Below are 23,752 nucleotides of genomic sequence, written 5' to 3'. Positions count from 1 at the left end.
GCCACTCCCAGTGGGAAGATACAAGGACCTGCAGGAACAGGGACCTAAGAGGTTAAAAACGCTGGTGTCCACTTATCTCTTGTGAGAACCTTGTGGCTGGAGATCCTCGAGGTCTTCAGGACAAGCAGCTGAAGGAGAGCGTCTTGCGGCGGCAGGACAGGCCTGTTTTGGCTAAAGATTGCAGGAATGAGCAGATTAATGCTTTCAGCACAGACTCTGAAGGCCGTGGTGCCTGGAGCGAGACCTTTCACTTGATTATCCGTGAAATGGATATTTAAAGTTGACATCCCTGAATATGACAATGCGCTGAAAGAAGGACATGCTAAACATGTATGACCATAGCACTCGACTCTCCACCTAAATCATGTTCAAACGTCATCCCGGGAGGGGCGCAGATAAGGTTAGGATATAAAGGACATTGAGAAAGTATCTCTGGGGGAGAGAAGAGACTGGAGACCTAGAAGAGACGGTCGACGGGCTGTGCTCCTCTTCCCCCACTAAGACAGGGACACCTTCTTGGTAAGGATTGCACCTTCACCTTTTGGTGAAGAACACCCAGGATGGCATTTATTCATTTATTTCGCTAGCACTCCTATAATATATTAGCGCTAGAGTATTTATCAACGGCAGTTCCAAATCTGTTGTGTCTGTCGCTTCAGTATATCGTTTATCCTTTCAACTTAGTGAAACTGTCTCAGTGAAAGTCCCTCGGAGGGGCTCTGAAACAGGCTAAAGTCAAAACTATACTCACATCGTGACTGGACCATCCTTAGGTTGCTCTAGATCCAGGTAGGAAGCAAAGGTCTGTGAAAACGCACGGTCACCTTCAAGCACTGCCCTTGACCGGCCGGACCTTGGGCAGGAGCTGCTCGCCAAGCCCAGCTGCGGGGCCAGGCAGGACACACGTCCCGGTTGCTCGTTTATTATAGGGAAAGGAGTAAAACCAACGTGGCCGAGCCTCCGGGGCTCCATCATTCCCCCCCCACACCCCCCCGACTCCCAGCTGCCACTCTCAACTCAGGAAAACCCGAGCGTCGCAGCCTGGTTTCCCAATCAGTCAAAATAACACTTTTTTTCTTCACCTGTTCTAGCCCCTCTGTCCCCCATGAACAGCGATCAGCCCCCCGCTTCCGCAATTTTGTTCAAAGCTGGTAAGTACAAGAGACAGCCCTCTCCACTTCCACCAGCGGGAATAACACAAGCCATTCCCGGGGAGGAATCTGCAGGTATTTTTGTTCACAGCAAGGGAATCTCTCCTTTTTTCTGCTATTAGCTGAGATGCTGCTATGCCAGGAGATGCGCTGAGATGCCGCTGTGCAGCAGAAGGTTATTTACAGGTAAGTGAGAGCGAAGGGTAAGAAAACCCAGGAGCGAATGATTTGAAGCAACGTCCTTACCCCCTGTTAGAGGCGGCGTGGAACGTGCAGCGGGTGGGAGCTTTGCAGGAGTCCTTCGGAGGGGGGAAATGCAAGTTTGAGCAACGCAATGTCAGGGACACTGTTCTGACCATGGGCTAGGACAGGCGTCCAGCTATTCACCAATTGACTCTAATTAAGCTTCCGTTTTCCTCCTAAATCTACAAGCTATAGAAGCGAGGGGCGTAAAGGGCTATGTACATGCAAATACACACACTCAACCGCACGTGACAAAGAAACGTGAATGTGAAACCACCACAATTTCACACGGCAAGAGAAAGGAAAGAAAAATTGCAGGACTATGCAGAGCATTTAATCCCACGACCGTGCACCCCCTGCGCCCAGAGGATTTCTCCTCCGCAGTCATTACACACGGGGGACGGTGGATACGGCAGAAGATGCTGCCGTCAGTTTGATCTGGAATAATATTGATTTCTTTAAATGCTGTCTGCTGCTACAATCAAAGCAATTAAGTCCAAATAAAAGGGGCCAAACAACAGAATACAAAGCGTACTGATCCGATCCTAGTTACCTTAAGTATGATCTGAAGCATCTTTCCATTTAACAGGGAACCGAATCAACCTTCACTTGTTTATCCTATTTTGCTGCTACACGAAGCGGTAACAACTTCCCTTTAAATTTTAATTTGGGACAGGTCAGAGAGAGCGAAATTAGTTAGGAGATGCTAGACAAGAACTCCAAACCTGCCCGGTCACCAATATGCCACAAAATTAACGACGCTCACGCTTTTTTCTGCCAACACACGCCATTCCATGAGCAAATCGAGGATTTGGAGACTCCCATGGTGTCAATCCCAGCTAATCTCAGAAATATTTGGTGATGCTTTCCTTTGTAAGCATATGTGATAGCTCCAGCTTACTGAGACTTGCCATATGGTACGTTCCTGTTCTAGCTATAAACAATCGGGGGGGGGGGGGGGGGGGGGCAGAATCAAAGTAAATTTGGAAATAAAGGAAACGGCAATTCAAGGTTCCTCACAACAGAGTAAAATACTTCATTGTACCACAGAAACTACAAGATTGTGAACTACAAGGCACAGAGACCAGTTTTTAGTAGCTTTTTTCAATGCCGCCTACCTGTTGGCGAGTGGTTTTGTACATTGCTACCGGGCTTGGTGCTCCCGAGAATCGCCAAAGGAACTCTTCACGAGTCACACGCGGAAACCTGGTACTTCGTGGGTACAAAGCTCCGGTTTTCTTTATGATTAAAGCTGCTCCCTAATACCTTCAGGAAGATCACAAACCAACACCATCATTTCTAACAGGACTGTGATGAAAACTGCCAAGTCTGTTCATGAGTATTTTTACCAGAATATTATCTGAATTTTAAAAAAAACTTAAATAAAAGCACATCCTTTGTTCTTATGAATAAGCAATTAGAGTAAAAGGAAGTACCTGCAGACAGGCACTGGCTAGAGCACAATTACATACTGGTTCCGCCTCCAATCCCCTACATGTTGTATGCAAAACCATGTCGAACGTAACACATTTTTTGTTATTAAAAGATTCCAGTACTCAAGGTTGTATCACCCTGACATCGTGGCACGTATGCAACACGCACGGGACATTGCCACCCTCTCCCCCTTCCATCAAACCCCCTCTTACTCCAACAGACAGACTGGCTTTAACAAATCCCCGATTTTGAGCTGCACTTCTGTGTTCTGGCGAGTTATTTCACCGACGTGGAACCTGAGAGATATTAAAAATATAACTTACAGGATTAAATAAGATTTTATTGTCACATTTAACTGCTTTGTCAGAGATGTACATTTTGCAGGTTTCTGTGCGGAAGGAAAAAAAAAAACCAAAAAAAACCCCAGAAGACGGTAGTTGCCATCTCGTCAATTCTGATTTTGACACACACACGTCTCGAGCACCTGGACCGCCGGCACCTGGCGACAGCCAGCGGTGACACCAGGGCAAGTCCTCGCTTGAATGGGTTGCGACGCTCGAAGACAAAATGCATCAAGTTAAGGCTAATGAGAAGAATGTAAAATAGTTAAAACAGACCGCTAGATGTTGAAAGGTGGAAATGCTCGATAGGAGAGTGGCGATTTTAACACCTCGGTTTTTTTCCAAAGTAACTTTGCTTAATTTAGTACAGGTAAGGAGAGGCTAACAAACAGACTTTTGCCTACATATATGACACAGACCGAAACGGTAGTCTTTTCTAAATCCGATGTATTTAAACTTTTAAGCGACTGCTTTGTTCTTCTGGGTGTAAACCAAAGAATTGGTTATTCACACCTCAAAGTGATAAATGCTTAAGATTACCTCATCTTAAAATGTGGATTTTTCTCATTCACAGATCAGGGATTAAGTCCAATAATACAAACTTCTTAGTGGCACAATTTCACATATTTTGGGCAACGTTAGCATACAAGCAGTATTTAAATAAAAGTAAGTGCATCCAAACATGAAATTCTCTAAATATACCACACTTCATTTATCCCAAACGGCAATTTTCTGACAAGAGCTGTAATTCAAATTAAAATAATCATTTACACATTTCACCCAGAGGAAAAGAGGTAATAAACCCAGGGGACTCTCCAAACAATCTTCTCCTACCCTATCCCCTATTTATTACATAAAATAACTCATCTAGAAGCGTAAATCCAATATTCAGATGCAAATAAAATGCAAGAAGCAGTCTCTGATGTTTGTAATTTGCAGACTCCGAAGTCCAATCATGATGGAATTTACTACTTCTGTCAGTCATTTACTCCTGTACGTGCACTTCGTACGTACGCTAAAATAACAAATGAGACAATAAATGAGGCTAGTGTGGCATAAAGTCATTGTAAACCCAGCGAAACCAGAATAATTATATTTATGACATTCATTTGGATGATTTACCAGTCATCCCACCCCTCCCTCCCCTTTACAGAAAAAAAGGCAACCATCATTGTAAGTGATACACACATTCTGCTAGTAAAAAAATCGAAACAAACCCCTTCTCTGTTAAAAGAGCATGCCGATAGAAGGTGGTGGACCACATCGGTTCCAATCAGGCTTCTCAGAATTATCAAAATTTCTTTGCTTGCAAAGGCCAATCTGGCTTACCATAGAAAGCTATTTTGAAGGCGGCTGATATATCTATTCCCTTTCAAAAATTAAAATTCAAGGCATGATAGTGCAAGAGGTAAGTTTTTGATTTGAGAACATTATTTGTAGACTAACTGTGCTTAGTTACTACATCCCAATTTATTGTCTTAAAGAAAATACGGCAACAAAAGCTATAAGATCTCTATAAATTTTGTTCTGCCTAAATTCACCAGTACATCCATGAACCTCATCAGTATTAGTACAACTTGATTATCCTAATGATTCCATTATAAAACTTGCAAAATGTATCACAACGTGAATAAACCATCTAGTGCAAGTCTTCTACATTTTGTGTGCACAGTAATCCTGTGTAGTTCATTTCCTCCAGGTTCAATCCCCAAAATCTCTCTGTAACAATGATGAAAAAACAGTGTCACGTGGATTTCTTTTTCCCCTCCCTATCAAATCTGAGAAGTTTGAGCGTTCCTGGAATCGCCATCAGGATGTGCTGAAGGTCGTGAATCCCTTGTCTGTGAGTATTCACTGTCAGAGGACTCTGTAGGTTCAAGCAAATTTTCATAATCACTGTCTTCTGATTCGTCAACATTGTCACCAACCGCTCTTTGGGAAGATGGCATGGATGCTCCATTACCAGAATATTTCAATCCTGCATTTGTGGAAACATAACTGGAAGAACCTACTGCTTGAGGTCGAGGCATAAAAACATTGCCTTCTAGGAGAGCGTGACCGACAGTACTTTCTTGATTGGTCGCATTGAAATCGGAATACGGAGGGGGAGGATCGGAGACATCGGAATCTTCAAGTGTGCAGCCTTCCACAGCAAATCCAGTGTAGGACATTCGTGGAACAAACATAGGTTCCAAGTTATCTGTTGGCATTTGCCTGCTTAAAATTGCCTGCTGCATTCCTACAAAAGCAAAGAACGTTACTGTACTTAATGCTTGCTTTGCAATAGACTTTACACCACCCAGCCCTTGTGCACCACACCCATCCGGCCCCCAGCTCTTCTCTCTTCTTTCCTTCTGCTTGTTATTATTAAATGGTCAGCCCTGGCCTTGCTTTCAAACTCCAGCACTGGCTCTTTTCCTCTCCGTCTCCCCTACTCATCTTTGGCAATTCTGATTTTTGTATTGCTGACTACGTGAGACACTATCCCTAACCATCATCCTGTCAGGTCTTGCTTACTACCCCCATCCCACTCTCTGAGCTCTGATTTGAGAACATTATTTATAGACTAACTGTGCTTAGTTACTACAACCCAATTTATTGTCTTAAAGAAAACACGGCAACAAAAGCTAAAAGATCTCTATAAATTTCATTTTGCCTAAATTTAGCATTACATCCCTGAAACTCATCAGTATTAGCACAACTTGCTTATCCTAATGATCCCATTTCAAAAACAAAACGTGTCAGAAAGCAAATAAACTATCAAAGTGCAAGTGTGCTCCATTTTTATGTGCACGGTCATCCTGTACAGTTCATTTCCTCCAGTTTAAGTCCCCTAAAAAACAAAGCTACAGGAAGTTTCCATTCCATAACCTGTTGCTCTTTCCACCTCATCTTCTCTCTGTATTTCTCTGCTCCTTCTCACATCAAAAAGCAGCTCTGAAAGGGCTCATCGTGCCTGCTCCTCTCCACCTATGTCAAGTACAAAGCTTGACTCAGTTTTGATCAGACCATAATCAGCTCTTACTGTTGATAATACATTTTAAAAATCACACTTCTGTACTTCCTCTTACAATGCCCCTTGTGCTAGGGAAAAATTTCACGAACGCCAGCAAAGAAGTTACCTTGTCGTCTTCTCTCAAATTATTGTTTTAAAAACTTTCCGTCCCTACGCCTGTGATTAGCCTAGTGGGCCGCTGAGACCACCGTGCATCATACTCACATTCTGCTAGCCAAAACGTCTGTCCTCACAGGGTATCTCATTCATATTCAGACTGCTAACTAGCTAGCTGAGCAAGAACCATCCTTTGAACCCGGGTTCCCAGATCCCCAGCCCAGCGATCCACAAACAAGGCTCTCGCACTGGTACACCACTGGTAAGGTATGTCATTCGCTGTGCCTGGAAAAGTCGGACACAATCACGGAAATCTGTTCCCTACGAGAAGCCACACTAACGGGTAAACCCACCACTTCCATGTCCTGACGTTTATTCAGGTAATTGTACAGTTAGAGAGTCGCTATAAATAAATCTGTCCACTAAGGACAGGCTCTCTTTCCAGTCCACATGGTTTTAAAAATCAAAGCAAGACCAACAGCCACAGACATGTCTCGCCTTTAAGGATTTCACAGACTCTCCATGTCTCATAATGAGCGGACAGTAATTTAAGCACTATGAGGACTGAAAAAAACCCCAACAGCTGAAGAACTGGTTAAAGAACAATTGCAATGGTTAAGAGTCACACTGGAAAGACGCATCAAGATGAAGCTCCCACAGCTCTGCACCGGAACCATGCTCGCATTAACAACCTAAATGATGGAATTTAATCAGCACATCCTTATTAAAATTACAGATAGTGCTATGCTAGTAATAATTCAAAAGTGATCTTAAATGAGGTGATTTGAAAAATAATTTAAGAATAAATAAGACAGGCACAGGAATAACGAACTGCAAAATGAGGAACAGTTACATCCTTCTGCAGAAAAGAAACACAGGTTTATTGTTGATTTATGTAGATATAAATATCCTCATGCATTAAGTGTGCTCAGCTGTTGAGAAACAGGTAAGTATTATTTTAGTACGTGCTGTAGTGGTGAAGACTACAACTGGAATACTCTCTCCAATTCTGAACACCACAGTTTAAGAAAGAGGGGAAAAACTGGCGAAACTCTACAAAAGAAAAGGACTCATTAGAGGTCTAGATATGACTTAAGAGCAAAGATTGCAATAACAGGGATAATTAGGGAAGACTGAGGACATAGTTTAAGTCTTCAAATGTACATAAGAGGCTGCTGTGGAAAGGTAAGCAGAAGGCAGCTTAAATTAGAGTATGATACACTAGACACAAGGAAAAACTTCCTTGCAGAAAGGTTTGTTAAGCACTGGGATAGACTTAAGTTTTTAACTGTTTTCTAACCAATTATTAACCTCCAAAAATCTGTCAGAATTGACACCCGGTGTACGTAAAGCTGCCTTGCAGCTAAGCGACAGACAAAATGGTATCAGCTCTACTTACTGTAACACCACACTTCTGGAAAAAGCAAAAATCAAGGCTGAAGGGTTGCTTTAATCAAGTCAATGGAGGTATCTCTTCAGCAATAAAAAGGGCATATTCCCTCAAGTGGCTACGTAACAGCACTCCAGTTTCGGTCCACAACACGAGAACTGCCATGGGAGATTTCCTGGCACCCAGGAAGCGCACCGCACTCGCTATACCCTAGGACGTGCTACTACACGTACAAAATTAATCCAGTGATCTGGCAAGTAAAGTCTCAACAGACTTTTATGCTAGAGTGTTAAAGTCTTAACCTGTTAACCAAAAATTTGTAAGAATAACAAACTTTCATACAACGCTACCGCAGGAATTTGAATCAAATGCGCCCTTTTCCTCCAGCTCAGAGAGTGATTAACTGGAACATTTAACTCACTAAAACCAAGGAAATTCTCTCAATATTGAGTAAGCGAGAGAACAGAAGGCCAGCTTCAGTATTTAGCTACTCACGCCTAAAAATATTGCAGAGATACAAGCTGCGTGTTTTCTTGTTTCAGCCCTCTCACACGACTATCTGCTCTGGCATAAATTTTCAGTCCGGCATTCGCATCCCACTGGTAGTATCTAGGGGCTAGCACCGACTGCTCTTCCTCTTCCTCCTCCTCCTCCTCCTCCCCTGTCTTCTGCCATATGGGCTGGGATCAGCTCCAGCCACGCTAAACACCCATCTCCGCTTCTCACTAGCTCGCGTAGTAGCAGTTCCCCGGCTGTTTCATCCGCAGCCAAGCAGGAAACAGCAGCGACTCACACCGCTTCCACCCTCCAAACGCTCTGTGGCTGATGCTGCTCTTTACCTTAGCTTTGAGGTTCAGGGAAGGAAGGACCTTAGAGAAGCGGGCTGACAGATCAGACTTTCGCTCTAAAAATGGGATAACAGGATCTTGCTGCCAGGAGAAAGTAAAAGTATCCGGTCGTAACAGCAGAGGGGCCTATTGCACGCTTTAGGGAGTGAACTCATCTAAACCACCTGTTAGCCTCAGACACAGCTTTAGATAACAAGATACACAAATACTAAAAAACATCTTGTAGCTAAAAGTACAAAATTTGGTTATTTTCTTATCATTTCAAAACATGGAAAAAGAGAGGCAGTGTTTGCTGAAATATATGATTTTTTTATGATTTTTTTTTTTTTAAATATTACTTCCCATTTGCCTATTCTCTGCTCTTACTCTCTACCTTCAGTCTTCCCTTACACTCACAAATTAAATTAGATCAGCAATGTCTCCTTGGTAATGTCCAGGCTCTTCACAAAACCTATCTACCACTAAGCAAAAGCCTCCTGAAGCCATATTCAATTTTTAGGAAGGAGGGAAAGTGTGGCAACCAGCCAAGCATGCTCGCACAACAAGTCTCACTGATTCAGAAAATTATGGAGCAGCAAAAGGGGAAAAAAAAAAAAAAAAATGAATACAATATGAATATCCTTACCAGTCCGAAATGCATACTATGAGAACTCGTATTATTAATACAGAATGCAGAACGAACTCTAATAAAACCATGGATTTTTAATGGCACCTATTTGCAACATGCAAACTTAAACCAAATCAACTCGATACTAATATAGGCCTTCAAAACCCAGAAGTATAATTTCTGCATTTAGAGCTTCGCTAGAAAGAGAAGACCGTGATGCCCCTATTGCCTTGAATAAACCAAAGAATTACCTGATTTGGCTTCCCCCCAAATTAATCCCCCCAACACACTGCAAGAAGGACAATATTTCTGTAGCTTCAAGGAATTAAAAGTAATACAGATTGAAATCCCTATCAGTGATGATATGGTACTTAAAACAGGTAAGCGAATTCCAACGATATTCTGCATTTAAATAGTTTCTTCCACTTTCTAGCAGGTACTCCTGAATATAGGAGTGACTTCAAAATGGACTTTTTGGAAAATTTAGTTCAACATTGAAAAGTGATATTTCAACACTAATCATGTTCACCACAAAGTCAGCAAATAATGAAAAAATGCTGACAAAAATACAATTCAGTAACTATGAAGTGGGAGTGGAGCATAAAAATGTAGATGGTCTCCTCTAAATCAGTGGTGAAAAAACTGATTCATCCACTAAAAGCTGCAAGGTCAAAAATCACCTAGACAACACTTCAGATGATCTACACCAATATTCATCACTTACGCACTCGTCTTCATTCACCCGGTTTGTCTGGTGTCCAGTAACAGAACTGAACTCTCACTTAATTAGCGCTGGGCTTGTATTTGGGGATAGGGTCGGGGAGTGGGAAAGGGAATAAAGATTACAAAAACACATTGACAACTACTGGTCTGTAAACACAGTACCCTCTTTCTACGTAGTACTGCAAAAAGGAATCTCTCCAGTGTTTAGATTTGCTTTTTCCATTCCTGGCTTTGCTCCACTTTTCCTACCCTACAACTGGTCTTTTCCTGTGTTATTTCCAAAACTGACTTTCTCGTTCTTTAGCTTTGTCTCTCTCCTATGTTTTAAGTTTGCTAAAATCGCATGACTCCTATAAAAATATCCGCAGTACGTATACTTTCACAGTTCAGGTATCATTCAATATAAAGCCACCATATGCCCTTCCCAATGTGGTTTTTTTTTTCTTTTGCTATGAGCTATCAGGAAAATAACTCAAAATAATTCTACGAAGTGTTCTGTCCTCACAGCATCTGCTTCTGAAAAAAAATAAATTAAAAGGAAACTTACTTATTTCTTGTTCTTTTTCATTTTTCTTTTGTGCGATTTGCCTTTTTAACTTGTTTACATCAGCTTGAAAGGATTCAACAACACGTTCGCTTTTTTCTACATCTATACATACTGCCTAGGAGGAAAACATAAGATATGCTAAAATTTTGCAAAAATACAGGAAAGACTTCCATGACAACATTAATAAAGCTACGACCAAACACGAAGCCATTAAAAGCACAAAACGAAGAGCAGGAGTTAACTGTATCAGAGCACAATAGCCAACCTGAGGATTGTTTTCTTCACTGGCTGCTGCCAATTTCCAACTGCTGCATGATAAGAAAAGCATTTCCAAATAGTTTATCAGCACAGGAAGATTTGTAATAAGATCCAAAGTTAGTTACTCCTACTTGGTGGAAAAGACTTGACCTTTCTGGCTGTGGGTTCTTTTGTTTTGTTTTGTTTTTTAATTTTAACTACACTGTTGTTAGCACACTAATGATAGTATAGCAGCATGGTTTTAAAACGTAGCATGAAGGTGCATGCTTTTTGTACTAGGCCAAATTTGACTCGGGGTATGAAACACTTGACTCGAGAGACAACTGTCCCAAGCTGATCGCCTAACTGATACCTCTATTAAATAAACAAGACTTTTTCAACACGATTTTCCTATACTGGTTAGGAAATGAAGATTAAATTTTCACAGAAGTATCCAAGTTTAAAAACGGTTCTGGATAATATTGATTTCTTTTTTAATCTAACCATGTTATACTGGATATTGTTTACTTCTTCAGAAATTAAGTATCGGTCATTATCATTAAACACGAGCGACTCTAAAAAGCACCGATGAGTCTTACACAGTAAGTCACCAGCCATTTACTGCTTCTTCTCCAAAAGGTTACTGTTAGTGATCTTACCTACAGAGCTGAAAAACATCAACTATGCTTTCAGTTCTATATCTAATTTTTAGGAGCTTATAAAGTTTAAATCCTCCCCTCCCAACTAACTGGTGAATACTGCAAATACATGTGTCTCAGCTGCTTTACCAGAAAACTTATTTCCAGTCCTGTAATATTCTCTGTGAAACATTCACTTTAAAGATAAAAGTTTCTCAAGTCAGCTAACACCTAAGTTACTCTTAAGCTCTGTAAACAACATACAGCAGCATGATTTACATGGTGAAATACAACAAAGTCATACTTTTAACAGGTAGGAAGACAACTCCCTGATGATGTTATATTTTCCATTTAACCAGACACTAATTCAAACAGCAAGAGCATGAAAGGATATAAGCACTCTTGGCAAAAACAGCATTACAGGAGTAATACCATTAGCTAATGGGATAGACCTCTGAAAACAAGTTTTCATATCTCCTGAAGCTGGCATGAAAGCTGTCTGCGTTCTCAATGTAAGTTATCCATCTTACAAGGCAGGTTAGAAAGTTGTTCTAACAGAGAAATAGTCATTCTCCCATGGAAGCAGGGTCAGGGGATGGTTGGAGCGATGACTGCCTTGTTCTCTCTCTGCTGTACGTGCCAACCAGCAAAACTGAGCTGGAGCAGAGACACAAATCCCTCCAGGGCAGATGTAAGGGGAAAGCCTAGAAATAATCTGTGACTACAGCACAATTAGCAGATGTGTGTGTGCTCCCGAGGCAGCACGGCGCCGCGGCTCTTCACATAGGACAAGCTGTGAATTGACAAGCTTACATTTAATAGATTTGACACTCAAGGCGCTTTCAGATGCTTTGCCACATTTGGAGCAGAATTCACTCATGCTCCACACAAAACATTCACAAGTTTTAACTAACAGATGGAGCTCTTTGCTGCATGCTACATACCAAGAGCCAGGAGTCATTTTTAGACTCACGCAGGCAAGCCTTTAAACCTGTGCAAATTCCTACAGCCTTCAGCAAGGCTTTTCTTTAATGCGTACTCTTAAAAATAGCTAGCATTTCCCAGCAATCACTAAGCATTAAGTCATTCTTACTTGCAAAAGAGAAAGAATTGAGATCAGTTTCAACCACTTTTACAGCAGCCACTGCAAATGCACACATTAAATAGAAACTGACACATTTCATTATTCAAGTCAAACTTATTTTCCTACAGTTCCTAATAAATTGTTTACGAGCTCTAAAAATCTCCATCTCCCCCGCTCCTGGTTTAACCCACAGACAAACAAAAGATGCCACACACATACAAACCAATATTAAGTAAAGGAAATTACCTGTACTTTTTCCTGAAGTGCATTATAAACCTGATATATAGCCCTGATGTCCTTCATCACTCCATCTTTGTCAAAAAAATCAGTACTAAGAAAAAAAAAAAGAAAAGCAGAAATCACTAGTTAGAAAAGACAAAAGAAGTTGCTAGCTCATGCTGTCTTTGAATTGCTGTTAAGCAGTCTAGCACTATATTTCTAAAATGTATTTTATTTTATATTGCTAAAAATGTACCATACTCCCAAGAACCAAAATTTGAACAGCAGCATATTCAATATCAAAATTCCTTTTGGAACAGTAAAGTCCCATTTGAACGAGACTAAACGTGCAGAAATCTTTAAGCTTGTATAATTTCACTGTTAATAGTCAGAAGAGCTACTTTGCATTTACAGCCTTTAATTTAAATTACTTACGAAAAACAACAGGACTTCAACACTTCCAAGTCAGAGTTCAAGTTTTAAATCAAGCTTGCACACGGAATTCTTTGAGGGGTGGGTGGAAATCAAGTAAGAAACTTCCAGCCAGAGGGCCCAGAGCACGACTGACCATACCAACTCTGCTTTTCTGATTAGCGAGTCCCCTTTGTTCTTCTAAAAGATTCAATTCTAAGCAGGACAAAAGCCACCAGGAACTGACCATTCTCCTTCAGAACTATTTTTTTCCTGCTTGAAATGCATATTTGTAGTATTCTTTGGAAGGTACAGAAGGTAGAGCTTGATGACTGTACTGCATTTGCAAATGAAAAATCCTTACCCGTGTTCCTTAATAACTTTGGCATAATTCTGAGAAGTATTTGGCACTGAAGAAACTTTGTATTCCTGTTGACTAGTGTTGCCTAGATTAGGAATAGTAAGTGACACCCTTTGATTATACCTGTAGAGAAAGTTCAGAAAGACTTCTTAATTCATATTCAGAAGATTCTTTACAATAGCCTTGCTATCATCCCATCTCCCTGATGATCACAACTCATCTAATTTCAAAGCTTCTGCATTAGGTTTGTTATAAAAGCTGCAAAATATTAGAAGTTGTGTTCAAAATGAATGCATGATCAAAAACTGCCTTGAGATGGACCTACCTCTGTACCTCTTCGAAGCTTCTAACTGTGCATTCAAACTACCACAGATACAAGAAGGGTGAAGCTACATGCATGTCTATTATAAGAAACATGGTACTGACATCTGATTTCTCTTAAAATATTTAAAAAATATTAAAGAAGCTGTCAGCACTAACAATCGTACACCAAGACATCACTTCACAGTCACAAAGCTTTCTTTATGTGCAATTGTACAAATTTCAAAATAGTTTAAAGAAAAGCAATAGGAAGCAGAACAAAAAAGGAGGATTGGTTCAGACACAGAGATTGCTTACCTTCGGTTTGGTCTAAAAAGCACGTATTCTAAAGCATGTGTGGAGTTATTTGCAGTGGAAATGAAGCTGAAGAGAAGGAAGACAAGATCAGGCACTCCAAGAATGTGTGTCAGCTGTTTGTGAATGATGTGCTCTCTATATGACATTTGCTGCTGAGTGTTTCTCCTAAATCTGTACCATCCAATAACGTTCTGTAATCAAAGTACATCAGAAAAAAAACCCAACAAAGTATTAGCTGAAAAATACAGCTTTACCTTCCAAGAATAAAGTTGCTAAAACCATGGTATCACGTGAATTAGCCAATAGCTTTATTGCAACAAAATCAGACTGAATTACTAGAGGCTTGCACCTATTAAATAACCCGAAACAAGTGACAACCTGTTACAACACGATTATTAATTGCTCCACCTTATTACGCTACAAACACCTGTGCAACCTCAGTGGCATTCAGGATCCCACTTCCGATATACTTCAATTGCTTAATTTTAGCAACAAACCTTGGAGCATCTTCCAATTATTAGACTTGAGCTGTTTTCAAACACAGTAAATGTGGGTTTTCTTTAGCCTAAATATTCCAACTGCCTATTCGCTTCTATCGGTTTGTAAGACACTTTCAGCGCTTCACAAACATATTTGCAAATTCATGTCTCTTCATGAGACATACGGGACTAATCTGCTGTGTACAACAACAAAACTATCTCATTGTGTATCAAATTGTGAAAGAGTCGTATGCACATCAGATAAGAGCCATTCCAATTCAATGATTATTTTGAACACAACAAGCATTTAACTCCTTTACTTCATGTAAACTAACATTTAATTTAAGAGATTAATGAAAAAGGACACATCATGAACAATTTGGTTTAGGAAGAGTCCCAGGAATAGACACTATCATGTAGTGATGCATTAAGACTGCATGTATATATTCAGTGGAATAAAGCAGATTCTATATATTAAACAACATAACTCCTATGTTAAATAAAAAAGTTAGAAGCATTGATTTTAACTTTTTATAGTAAATCTGTACAATTACTTAGTCTGAACACAATAAAATGTATTTAGTTTGCTAACAAAAGAGAATACAAGACTGTCTGGGTTCCCAGACAGCAATATTTCTTTCTTTTTTGACATTATGACAATTAATGTCATTAAATCTGTGGTGCTTGAGTCACATGACACTTGCAAGTTTAAATTTCCTCAGTTTTGCTTGCTTTCTCAGCAGATAACACATCTTGGTAGAGTCTCCCTGCAAGGCAGGTCCCTAACAAAACAAAATTCAACTGAAAACTAGTGGGAGGCAAACATTTTTTAATTATGTTTTTTGTCTCCTGAAGAGGAACTTAATATGCTCTGTAGAGTTACGGGGTAACAGAATTCAGGATCTGAGACTGGAAACTCACTCCTTTATCAGCATAAAGGTGTACCTGTCTATACGCATGAATATACAGACAAAGCACCTATGTATTAAGCGTAAATACATTAGTATACAAAGAGGAGTTTATTCTGAGAGCATTTGCTGGAAGAAACAGATAAGAAAAAAACATCACAGTGATCAGTGTTGCAGAAGTTGCACAGATTTAGGACTTGCTTCCCTAAAGATCCTTCCTCAGCTTAAGACTTGTCTGTAAGCCAAAGTCCACAATTCAGGTGGGCAAGATGAACAGAAAGTCAAGACTGCAAATTCAATTAGCAACCGAGCCACTGCCATCACATGCTTCGCATAATGAAGATCAATTCACACAGCAGGCATCCTTACTCAGAGCAGTGAAAGTTACACTTGAGTCACCTGTAGAGGAAGAAATCCCAAAAGCCCAACAGCTCTTGCCTCGACAGTTAGCTCTGCTACTACTGAAATGCAATCGGCAGCTCTACGAGCAGCTGTAATGACATTGGTTTGCTTTGTAAAATAAATAAAACAAGAAAAAGGTTCTTGTTTTAACCACCCCTACTTGGTACTAGCTCTGGCGCTAACCAGAGCTCGAGAGCCAAATTCATATACTAGTGATGCTTTCCTGCTAGGTCTAAAAACATCCACAGCTGCCACAAATTGCACCATGCAAGTCAGTCATCCGTCCTTTCGCCAGAGCAAGCTGACTGGTGGGTTCACTTCACTACATAAGGAACCACACCTGCAGCTCTGCTCTTTGACGAGTCACTTCACAAGAACTTCAGAATCAATTATTCACTAATTAGAAAGACCGTGCACAAGTATGGAATGAGATGAAACACTGAAAAAAGGTTTGACTCTTCTCCAAACAACTACTAAAACTTCATCTTCTTAATACTAGTTGTGCTACTAACAACATATGCATGACATAAAGCTACGACAACATCTGACATAACTGAGTGAACAGTTTTTCCAGTTGAAAACTGACAGTGCAAAAATTGCAATTACAAGCCTGTAATACATCATTACAACTCTTTTAAATGAACTCTTCAGAACAGATTTTCAGATGAGCTACATTTTTGTTGGTTTCAGCAGCAGAGTACACAATCATAACGCTACATGTTTAGCTCAGAAATTTGAGTGAGTTAATACCAGTCCTTCACTTTTGGAGATCTAAACTTAAATCCTTTGCATTTCTTCAAGGAATTTAGACATTGCCCCCAATTTAACCTAAGTACCACAAATCCACCAACTTCCGTACAGGAGAAAGACAAACCTTGGGTCAAAACCAAACCATCAGATTCGTGAACAAAAATATTTCTTCCAGTTAACTACCTTTTTTTGTTTGTTTTCCAAAACTGCTCATTCTATTTATAGGCTGTAATGACTAGAACAGGAGGAAAAGATAGAAAACTTACTTTTCTTCGGTCTTTAAGAATCCTGTCCAAACTCTCCTCATTAACTTTGCCTGCATAGTCATAAAAGCTTGAACAAAAAAGGAAGAGAGAACGGTAGGTACACAGTTTACACACACAGTATACATAAAGTAAATAATTTATACTTTGAGTGTTCTTTGAATAGATGGCATTCGATACATTACAAAGCAACTTCTAGAGTATTATCTTTATCAACAGAGGCCAGTATTTACACCACCTACTTGAGATATCCCATTCGGGTGCTATACGGAGAGCAGTTAGAAGCCCAGGTTGGCTGCGCAGCGAATAGATAGATGCAGTTGCTCACAGAGGAAGGTGCAGAGCATTTAGATCAGATGCCTAAGACTAGCTGGTGTGAAACCCCCCCTTTTAAACCACTAGTAATAAATACAAGAAGTCTGTAATGATTAGTTTTAGAATGCTTTCATTGCACACATTAGTTTGATGCCTAGTATTTCACTGCCAGCCCCTACAAGGCGGCGTACCTACATAAACGGACTGTGTAATTTTATTTTGACCAGCGTTCTGTAAAACCCTGCTTTGATAATAAGAGGCCTACCTGCCAAAGAAGAAAGGAAAGCAGGGCCCTTTTACATGCAACTACAAACCAATTTCTTGAGCTTCAGCCCCGCAATTAGACTCACATGACCGGACCCTTGAAGCCAAAACAGTTATATCGAGGTCAGCAAGAATCCAAAGTATCACAGTCTTTCCATACAGCTCTGCTTACAGAACTGAGGCCCAAACCCTGGCATGTTGTTATTTTGTGGACACGACAGGTTTAAGAATTTACAAATCTATTACACGGACAGGTTTATAAATTCAAGTAGATCACACTCCATGATAAAAGGAAAAACATTTGAGAATAGATTCCTCCTTGACTTACCTGCCAAGTCCTTAGTCTCTTTCAAGAGCTGATATCACTAACACCTAACGCTGCGCAGGAAAACACTCTCTTTTAGAGGTCTATGATCGCAACTCTTGTGTGTGGGGGTAAAAAACACACAACAGAAAATCCTGAGCTCAGTATTTGGCTGGTAAATAAGGGTGGAAATAAAATTTGTTTCAAGATGCAAGTTACTGCGAATATTAAGAGTGCAAGTAATTACTAATTTGAGATACTACATAATATTTGCATAATCTTTTCAATTCGTGTTCACAGTATTTGTACGTTCTTGTAAGTAGCAGATATCCAATTATTTCTCTTTCTGTGCTTCATGCAAATAATTTTCCTATGGGATGAGCAACTAGTACGTAACGGAACACATTCATTTGAAAACTGCAGAGAGAGAAATCAGTCTTTTTAAAATCCTTGCTTCTTATTCAGCTCCCACGTGTTGGTAAAAGCACTGGAACCAAGCCTGTTACACTCAACAGCGGCAGTGCCAGCTTACAAGAATACAGAGTGGATGAGTGACAGGGCTCCTCTGACTGGCTACATTTAAGGCAAAAGGATAAGGCAGAACGCCCCAAAATCAGCATCCGCTACAACTAACAGAACAGAGAAACCAGCATCACGCTCCGGTATTGATAAAGGCTGTACGAGCAGTGAGAGTTTCCCCTGTGCTCTGATGTAAATAAATTCATCCGTTTTCTTGTGCAAAAAGCTCGCGGTGAAATACAGACTTCCTCCCCTTCCTCCATCAGCTCAGTTACTAACAACCAATTTCTTGACTGGGGAGAAGCAGTAAACGTGATCGGTTTTGATATGCGCTGCACAAAGCATCACTAGGAATCAGACGGAGTCTACTAGACACTGAGATATTATCTTGATGTGTGGAGTCTCTAGCATTTAAATCACTGGGTTAAGAGTACCCTCTCTGTAATTATCAGATAGCAAATGATAGACTGCAGCTTTTCTCTCTAATGTAACTAATGTCAATCATTACATCTAAGGTACTGTCTCTTCTTAATTGGCTGGAAATCTCTAAATAAAGACAAGAGGAGATTAATTGGGAATTCCTTCTAAAAAGAATTTCTAGACAGCAATTTAGAAGCCGTCACAGTGTAACAGACGAAGACTATAGAGAAAAGCCACATATAAATAGATGGAAGCTGTTAAGCAGAATACATTAGACCTATATTTAATTTATGTTCTGGAGTACCGGAGATCAGAAGGCAAAAATAAATAGTAAGCTGGAAGTTTCAGAATAATTAGTTGCTGCAAGTCAAAGTCAGTACAGCTAACTACAAAACAACTTGTTAACCCAGCAAGTTACAAAGGTTAGTGCACACAAAGCGTTCAGGCTCAAGCAGAGCTAACTTAAGACCAAAATAATTTAAATTGGTTTTGACATTCATTCTAATTACCAGAGTGATATGATCTGACCTGACTGCTATCCTACCTCCACTACCTACATGTGAATTTCTACATAAGGTGGAAATTCAAGGAGATAGAGAAATAAGCCTGGACTAGTCACCTCAGCACCCTTTCGAACCTAAGCTAAGTGCTCAGGTAAACTCATTACTAAAACCGTAAACTCATACTTTCATTATCATGGTTGGTGCCATTTATATGTATTTCGGTAATATCATCAGATAACAATGCAAACATTGGTAGGTACATTTGAAATGCTAATATATTTCAGTGAGCTGCCTATTTTTATATTCTGCAGCCAACACGGGAAGATAAGAGAAAGTGCTTACCTAAAGAGTTTTGAACAAGGCTCATGGTTATGAATTTCTGCAACAACAAACAGAAAGAGAGAGACATATGTCCAACTGCTCAAGGTAAAGAGAAATTACAGTGGCATATCTTGCATGAACTTTCCACATCACAGCTACTGAACAAACAAACATTTGTGTCAGACCACACGCTGCCCTTAATGTCTCAACAACACTTGATGACACAGCACCATACCCAGAAAAGTAGCTGCTCTTCCTAACCCGCCATTTCACAGAGGAAAATATTTTAACAGTAAGCAAGACATACACTTGCTCAGATACACGTCGATATGCCTGAGCCTCAAATACACACTTCTGATACCATTTTATAGCTGTAATCTCCTCACAAAGGTATTGATGATTTCTTTTTTCTTTTTGATGCACCTTTCCACAACAGTTTACTTGCATTTATATACACTGTTTATTACAGCAGCAATGAATAAAAAAAGGGATGAAGGGAATCACTGAAACACTAAACATTGGAGTATTTAACCAGGCAAGGAAAACAGAGCCTATGATGAGAATGTCCGTGGCACGGGGCTTGGAACTAGATGATCTTTAAGGTTCCTTCCAACCCAAACCATTCTATGATTCTATAAAAGCCCATCCGAAATGGTTAATTACAATACATAATTCTGCTATAGAAAGTAGTAAAAGGTCTCAGCAGTATTTTTTTTTTGCTGAAGAGGTTCTAATAAATGCTAAGATGCTTATTTAAGCAGCAAAGGTTGTAACGCGTCAGTAACCATGGAGAAGAGCGAGAAAAGAGCAAAAATCCAATTCACATTATCTCTGTAACACCAAGCGTGACTTACAGTTTTGTGGCATTTAGTACTTCTTTAAAGTTCTCCTCTACCCCAACTTTTTACCAAATACGGCTTAACAATTATTCATATTATTATCCCTTGATCACATAACTTTTCTCTGAAGCTGTATTTGCTCAGACTGAACAGCACTTACGTAGCAATAATATTTCAAGCTCCTACTGGAGTTGTTTAGCAACAACTTTGTTTAGACTCTTCCTTCCTGGAGAGTGACTCATCACCTGCTGTTCCGAAAGTCAAAGGCTGCTCATGACTGCAATCTCAGCAGAGTCAGATCACAATCCCCAAGAACAACAGACTACACACATTAGCATCTCAGCATATTTAGCCACTATCAAAACACGGCCCTGATCCATGGCAGGCGGACTGCCTGAGAGACCATACATTTTCACTGGCAAGAACTCCTCGTGATGCTGCTGCTACAGCTCGTTTATTTGGAATATATTTGGACTTGTTTATAAGTGTATCAACACCATATTTTTACACTGGCACACAGGAATTTGTGGCTACGATTTGCTAAACAAAGCCAGTTAGGTTTAATTATTCCAGTTCAGACCAACTCCCTCCAGCAAATATACTGACTGCAACTCCTGAGAATACACACTTAATTCTTGGGTTATGACATTGCTACACAGGCCTTGTCTTTTGAAAAACAGGAAGCAACACGCCTACTGCTCAGAATGCACGGACAGCCATCACTCTAAATTTGAGTTTTACACATTGACTTATTTTATATAGAGATATATATAGCACATATATATCCAAACGACGCCACTAAGCTTTGAGACAGCAGACACGTAAGAATTTTAAGACTCATCTGTGGCAACAATGCCACAAAATTGTCAATATCAGTTCATGAGCTGAACTGGGAGTTCAAGAGTTATTGTTGATGAATAAAATACTGAAGTAAAAGTCTGGCAAATAAAAAATACCCAGATCATTTGGGGAGGACTGGGGGTATGTGTTTGTGTGCATGTGTAATTTCTCAGAAAATAACTGTAACCAGGAATGTGACAGAAGAGTTATCTAAAAATGGAATAATTTTTAACGCCACAAACACTTGGTTTATGAAACCACACCGAGGCTGCAGTTGTTGACATTACCGTGTTACACTGTCAACAATAACCAAGATCAGTTACCACTGAATAGTCATGTCTAGTTTTGTCCGAACAGATGCAGCTATCAGTTGCCTTCCTTTATACCATACTTTGATGCTGATTATATACGCACACACAAAATCCTATCTTGAGATGTAACATAATATAGAATGTACTTTCAGAGACCTTTAGTTCTCTGTTGGAAATAACATTTGAGAGTCAATCGCAAGATGTTTGTGTATTAGCTAAGTTTTATTCAGATGCTGCTATGTTATCTAGTATCAGATCCATAAAGCCAGGCACATATGCATTTGGGTTTTTTAAGAAGGTTTATATGCATTTTAACATTGGGGTTATATATATGTATACCAAAAAAAGGCATTTACTTTCAGGGGTTTTCTACTTTCTATAAACCATAGAGCTAAAACCATGCAACAGCATCTCACTCATGTAAAAAATATCTACTTCAACCAACAGCAGTTAACAGCAAGATCTTAGATCTTCTTTCACTTTTCACAACAGCAAATCAGCTGTACAGTAAGTACGTGTGCTTATCAATAAAGTAAATTGATAAATATTCCCTGGTCAATCTTGCTGTGACACCTTACAATGTCATCAACTACCAGCCATTCATCCAAACTCCCCACTGGAATTTGCCCCCTTTTCAGTATTAGTAAATCAAGCAATGCATTTATTTGAACACGTGCCTGTATTTAGACAACCACATCAAGCAGGAAACTCCCTGCAGGACCACAACCCAAATTAATAATTTCTCCCTCATGAAATGCATTTAACTGCCTTCAATGAACAATCTTTTCTCCACAAAAGGAGATGCATAAAGCCCCCGTATCTAGCAAAGGGCTGTTTCCTTTCCTCACACCTCAACCACAAACACACAAATATTGTAACAAATGTGGTTTTGAGAGACTGGAACATTTTGTGCTGGTGTCACAAGTGAAGTAATTCTTACTGAATTATTGAAAATTGAAAAACTGAGCAGTGCTTCTTTCAGAATTTGTCAAAGTTCTACTACTTACCAATCACTTGTAGAAATTCAGTGTTGCTGATCTGTGAATCGCTAATGCTAAAAGTTTCTTCTTGTCTCACCTCTCCTAGCAGAAATCCTTCCTACAGTTTCAAGGGGGGGAAAGAAAAGAAACACTAAAAATGGATAAAAACCCCCCAACCATTATATACAGTAATTTACTGTAACTTTCTTAGCATTAAATGGAAGAATTAAAACAAAGATTTAATCTGAAATACATATCTGAGTTACAGTAGGTATAACCTGTCCTTAGGTTTACGAGCATTGATTTCGTGATTTACCAACATCCTGTCACAACACTATAGGAACAGGTCATCCAAAAATAACATGCCACTGAAAGCTTCTGTAGGTAATACACAACTTATACAAGGCAAACCCAGATTACATAAAGATGCAGCCCCAGCTACACAGGATGCGGTGGGTGGAGAGGCCTGAGCACAGTGCAGCGCACCACTGCTGCTCTGTTCCTCCAAAGCTAAGGGGAAGGAGAGTTTACACCTGCAGAGACTTACTCAAATTTAAAAATGCAGATTGGGCTGGAACCCGAACAAAACCAGAGATCATAAAACTCAGGAGGTAACTTTAAGTCATCGTTTATTCTCCATCCCTGCCCAAAACGAGGAAGGAAAATAAGCGGGAATCAGGTGCTTTTGGCATAAGCACTGAAACAGCAGTGCAGCGCTTACTGGTGAACGGATAAGGGAACAGGCTCAGACTAGAAGTTTGTCAACAGAACAGCAGGATTTGGAAACACCCCGGTTCTGCATCGTAACCGGGGTTAGTTACCGGGGCTGAAAAGCGAGATCTACTGCAAGGTGCAGGCAACCCCCCCCAACTTTATCACCGGCGTTTGCCGCCTGCAGCCGATTCCCCGCACGCCAGGGCAGCCCCGCGTCCAGACCCGCCGTGCCCCGGAGGCGCAGGGCGGCCGGCGGCCCCGCCAGCGGCGGGACCGGGCGGGTCTGCAAGCCACCCCCGCACGCCCACGCTGGTGACCGGGACCGAGCGACACCACGCAGCCACCTCCGCCTGCGAGGGCCACCTCCGCGTCACCGGCAGGAGCCCAGCAGGGGGGCTGCCCCCGGCCGGGGCCCGACCGGCGTTGGCCGGGCCCAGTGGCTGCTCGGGGAGGGAGGGGAGCCCCGCAGGCCGAGGGAGGCCCCCCCCCGGCCGCGTCGGGAGGCAGCGGCGGCCGCGGGCACCTACGTGGTCGGCGCTGCTGTTGGCGCTGTAGTAGCAGACGGAACTGAACGTGTAGCCCGAGATGGAAGCCGCCATGATGGAGACCACCGCCGCCGCCGCCGATCCCACAAGCCCCCGCGCGAGCTCGCGGCC

At 40.8% G+C, this 23,752-nt stretch overlaps 1 protein-coding gene across 1 annotated transcript; it reads right to left on the bottom strand.

The window, feature by feature from the left end:
- Positions 1-3,599: 3,599 nt before the first annotated feature.
- ABRAXAS2 (abraxas 2, BRISC complex subunit) lies at positions 3,600-23,748 on the bottom strand. The gene is made up of 9 exons (XM_054205997.1): positions 23,624-23,748; positions 22,410-22,500; positions 19,434-19,470; positions 16,770-16,836; positions 13,965-14,155; positions 13,350-13,469; positions 12,602-12,686; positions 10,397-10,511; positions 3,600-5,408 (listed from the first exon to the last, which is right to left on the bottom strand). Exons 1-9 carry the CDS (start codon positions 23,693-23,695, stop codon positions 4,942-4,944), a joined length of 1,245 nt encoding a protein of 414 aa, XP_054061972.1. The 5' UTR covers positions 23,696-23,748; the 3' UTR covers positions 3,600-4,941.
- Positions 23,749-23,752: the final 4 nt, after the last annotated feature.

Source organism: Rissa tridactyla, chromosome 6 (assembly GCF_028500815.1).
Source record: "Rissa tridactyla isolate bRisTri1 chromosome 6, bRisTri1.patW.cur.20221130, whole genome shotgun sequence".
NCBI classification, from domain to species: Eukaryota; Metazoa; Chordata; class Aves; order Charadriiformes; family Laridae; genus Rissa; species Rissa tridactyla.
This window is presented reverse-complemented; position numbering and strand designations above follow the sequence as displayed.

Excerpts from the sequence above, each read along its gene's own strand:
- ABRAXAS2 (XM_054205997.1), bottom strand. The coding sequence starts at position 23,695 with ATGGCGGCTTCCATCTCGGGCTACACGTTCAGTTCCGTCTGCTACTAC. Across the intron at positions 13,470-13,964 it reads CTTTTTAGACCAAACCGAAG|GTATAATCAAAGGGTGTCAC; the intron begins GTAAGCAATCTC and ends CTTTCTCTACAG. Across the intron at positions 12,687-13,349 it reads AAAGTTATTAAGGAACACGG|TACTGATTTTTTTGACAAAG; the intron begins GTAAGGATTTTT and ends TTTTTTTCTTAG.